Source organism: Leptonychotes weddellii, chromosome 5 (genome assembly GCF_054177405.1).
Source record: "Leptonychotes weddellii isolate Sample4059 chromosome 5, ASM5417740v2, whole genome shotgun sequence".
In the NCBI taxonomy this organism is placed as follows: Eukaryota; Metazoa; Chordata; class Mammalia; order Carnivora; family Phocidae; genus Leptonychotes; species Leptonychotes weddellii.
In genome coordinates, this window is record NC_138373.1 from 127,151,431 (window position 1) to 127,155,907 (window position 4,477).

The 4,477-nt window shown below is 47.9% G+C and overlaps 1 protein-coding gene across 1 annotated transcript in view; it reads left to right on the forward strand.

Annotated features, from left to right (window-relative positions):
* The first annotated feature begins 700 nt into the window (after window positions 1-700).
* Window positions 701-4,477, forward strand: part of TMTC2 (transmembrane O-mannosyltransferase targeting cadherins 2) — a 341,011-nt gene continuing 337,234 nt past the window's right edge. The window contains exon 1 of the mRNA XM_081822153.1: window positions 701-1,402. Coding sequence (XP_081678279.1) covers window positions 1,320-1,402 — 83 coding nt within the window. The 5' untranslated portion in view covers window positions 701-1,319. The remainder of the gene's footprint in view (window positions 1,403-4,477) is intronic.

Sequence of the window (4,477 nt, forward strand, 5' to 3'; positions counted from 1 at the left end):
TTTTTAACCTGACTGCGGGAACATTTTCCTCCCCATACATCTTTCCATTGACATTTGGGACAAAGGTAGGCTCGGAGCTGAAATCTCTCCCTCCTGAGATGCCCCTCAAGCTCTCCAATACCCCCTCCCTTTTCGGCTCACGCACTGTGAGCGTGTATGAGAGGTCGCATAAATGTGGCAAGCGAGGCTGCAGCCCTCGCCAAACCTGGTCTTCCTCTCCCGGTCCCCAGAAGTCCCTCCAGCTGACCGGACTTACGCCTGGCAGCGCTTGGCACACACAGCGCTGGGGCTGAGATCCAGTCGGTGCCAGGCGCCGCCAGGCAGCAGCGGCGCGAGCGACCGTGTCCTCCTTGGTGTCGATTCTCGTCCAGCTCCCCCTCCCAAGGCGCACTCCAGCTACCCCTTTGGGCTGTCTTCCAGCAGTCGCCCTTGGATCCCGAGGGCTTTCCAGAGCGAAATCGAAGGTAAAAGAAACAAGAGGAGGGCGGGAGGTGGGTAGGAGGAGCCTCGGGCCGCGGGGAGGTGGGAGGAGCCTCCAGCCAGGGGGTAGTGTGGGAGGAGCCTTAGGGGGAGGATCGGGGTGGAGAAAGGGGCCGGGCAAAGCCGGGATGGAGGGTTGGCCACGCAGGCGCGGGGGGCCGCGCCGAGAACCCCACGCGGGAGCTCCTGGAGTCTCCAGCCACCGCTCCTCACTTCACTGGAGAAGGGGCTGGGGCGGAGAGGGAGCTAATAAAGAGTGAATGAGCGGCCGCCGCTGTGGCGGCCGGAGTCAGCCCGAGCAGCACCGGAGCCGTGCGCCCGGGAGGCGGCGAGGGGAGGTGGTTCGCCTGGTCCCTCCCACCCGCCCCTCTTTCTCTCTCTTCCTCCAGCCGGTCCCAGAACCCTGCTGGGTCCGGTCCCTCTGCCCCCATCCCGCATTCTTCCACCTCCTCCGAGTCCCACTCCTCACCTAGGGCGCCCCGAACTGCCATGGGTTAGGGTGGGGGCCGCGAGCCGCGCGAAGGACCAGCCCTGTGCATCCGCCGGGGGGCGCGGAGCCCGAAAGCCGCCAGCCGCTCGCGGGCGCCGGGCATGGGGAGTGTGGTGTGAGCCCGCACCCGGAGAAGACGCAGCGGCTGCGGAGACGGGCGCGAGGAGGAGGAGGAGAGCGGTGGATTGCAAGGACCCGAGGGAGGAAGGGAGGGACAAGAGGGTGGGGAGCTAGGAAAAAGTGAAGCTGGGAGGAGAAGGCGGCGGAAGGTGGGGATTGATGCTTCTGTTTTTTGTTGCCGCTGCTGCCCTTGCGTTGGGAGCCGAGCCGGAGGGAAGGCGGTGGAGAGATGATTGCAGAGTTGGTGAGCAGCGCTCTGGGGCTCGCCTTGTATCTCAACACCTTGAGTGCGGATTTCTGCTATGATGACAGGTAAGGGGTCGGCGGGCTGCGTGGGGACTCCGCGGTGGCTCAGAAGCTTCCCGCTTTAAGGCTGAAGTGCGTCTTGGAGGAACTGGTCCAGCACCTGAATTGAAGGTTTAGGAGAAGCGTAAACAACACCCGGAGCAAACACCGGGGAAGCGAGCGCGCTGGGCGGTCTGAAGGAGTTTGGGTTCCTAGTTTGCAGCAGGTTCTTTCTCTTGCTTATTGGCTGTTGGCGAACGCTTAAGTTTCTTACCGGAAATCGCAGCAATTTGGGGAACTGTTAATGATCGTATTAAAAAAAAAAAGTCTTAGGTATTTGTTGGTGCACATTGAGCGATTTTACGTCTGGGCTGGAAGGAAGCCGCTCCTCGCCTCTTAATAGATCTTCCCTGTAGCGTTTCCTTTTATTGATGGGACGCTTTATTTCCCGAGGAAAAAACACACCTTTGGCAGTTACCAAAATAGTGGAAGGAGAGAGTCGTACTCTGCTTCAACTTTACCGTTTGACGTGTATGGTACTTTACTTTGAGCCAAGATAATGCTGCTGATGCCTTTCCGGCTCCCCCCGCCTCGCTCACCAATCGATGGAGTAGCACTTTATAGAAGCCTGGGCTTTCATTTCTGTTTGGGAGTTTTACATTAGACGTTAGCGATTCTTTTGTGCTAATTGGGGAAGAAGACGCCCCTAGAGACTGAAGTTGTCTTCTGCATTTGGGCTAGTTTGGGTGGCTAATGAGACCTGAACTGTGTTGTCAAAGAAACTGCATCGATTTCTGGAAAATGTCACAGTTGTGCTCGTGTCTCTATTTTTAAAATGTTGTTAGTGTTTAGAAACTGATGAAAAGCTCCAATAGCCATTAGGGAAAATTCCAATTTGTGCCTTTCCGGTGACTTAATCTGATTACAATTAAAACAGATGCATAATTAAAATATATTAGGGAGAACAGCACGCCTGGCCAAACTTATTAACCATCCTGGGGTGTTTCATGCTCCATTGAAATGAAACCATCCAAAAAGTGAGCACAGATTTACTTTGACAGCTTTTCAGCAGCCTCTCTGGGCTATGGAAAGTGAATGGATCCCCAGGGTCAGGGCAAGGCAGAGAGTGAACTTAAGCAAAGTGGTTGATAGGGGAGGTGAAGGCAGAATCTTCTCTGGGTGGTAATTAGCCATATTCTGTATTCTCTGGTGTGTCCACTCTCTGGCTAAAAGCATGTTCATGGATATATGCTTGAAATCTGTGAATCTTTGTTTACACCCACATGTCTGTTATGAAATCCCCTGATAATAGGTGCAATGAAATAAAGCAAACTCTTCTTAATGCATTTATGTAGTGTCTGTCAGAGATTGGTTGATAAGGAAGCCACCATTAGACATAAACGTTTCCTCAACTTTTAAGCAGTGTATAGATTTTAGCAATTATGATACATGCTCTGAGAAATAAATGGTCTTTGTGTAAGAGTGAGGTGAGCTGCTCTGTTCCTTTCACTTTTGTGTTACTGTGCACCTGCTATTTCTAGGGCATGCGAAGAAAAAAGCTCTTCCTTCCAAAGATGGGTGACTTTTCACTAAAATGAGCTCAGGGATGATCTGGGCAGTTCTTGGTTCTGTTGGGGACAGTTTGAGAAGTAATCATTTAAACTAAGAATAAAGAGTTTGGAAAAAAGGCAACTTACTGTAGTACAGTAAGTACTGTAGAACACTGTGATAAATCAAGCATTCCCAACGTATGCTATCCTTTATTGCTGTTCAGTTCTTTAAAAAGTACATATCAGAAGAAAGTATCCTGTAAAAGATGAAGGCTTGAACTAAACGAAATTCGCATATACATTTTTCTGTAGATTTAATGCTTACTATGTGTTCTTTAATCCTCAGTCAGTAGTGTTAGGACTTTGTAACTTGGGGAGAATAGTGTCAGTGAGATGATAAATTAGTTGTACTTTGATGGTGGGCAATTGTAAGTTCTTTACATGTTATAGGTTGCGTTGCAGTGTCAAAATTCCTGACTTCTATTTAGCTATGTAGATCAACGTCAATGAGTTGTCCATATCATCTAATTGGTAGCTTGCTCAATATATGATATATTACTGTTATGATGTTGAGAGCCTGTAAATATAAATTACACTTTGCTACAACTTGGAAATGTATGTTAGTCTAATTTTCTTAGTAGCAGAACTGCATATGCAGTCCTATACTCTTAAGAGTGTGAAGTCTTAACAGAATCAAACTTGGTTTTTATGTATCCTAGAAATTCTGAAATACCTATTAATAAGAGCGTGGAACTTGCTGGATGTCTGCATAGCATGCACAGGTGATTCAGTGCCAAGGTGCTCTGTAAAATGTGGCTTTTCGGATATACTTTTTATCTACTTCCTCTAACTCACTGGTATGTGGAGCTGGAAGAGAGCTGGGGAGTCAAGTGGAAACTGGAGGATGATGATAATGTGTTTACTTCCACTGCTCCATTTCAGACTACAAAGACTCAAATTTAAAACGTTGTGTAAACTGCATCTGTGGATTCCACTGCGCTCCCCCCACCCCCCACCCCAGGAACTTTGTGAAATAGAGTTCTAGAAGGAGAGAGGCCAGTGCTGGGAGCAGCTCACAAGGAAGGAGATGGCTCTTATGCTTGACTTATTTAACTAAATCAAGACTGCATTTTAGCTGAAGAATCTGGCATTTGCTGTAGGAGGGCTTTATACTGCTTCAGCTTAAACATTATTGCTGTGGTACTTCTCAAAGTTATCATTTCTTTTAAATATAGTGATCAAGTTTACTTTGTAAACTATATATATAATTTCTTTCACTGTTTGATGTAGCTTGGTTGAGATTAAGTGGTAATCTGAAACATTTTCATAGCAAAATCAATTTCCCTATGGTAAAACTTAATATTTTACAAGTGTTTTTATGCTAAACTTCAGAATATGGCTAGGATGTGATGAAGAGTAGAATTCATCATATCTGATGAAAAAGCATAAATAGTTTCAGCTTCATTCCCCCCCTTCATCCCCTTGCCTTCAGTCTAGTCATGATTGTATTGAATCTTAAATTGTGGTTAGAGTACAACTGGAATGATAAATA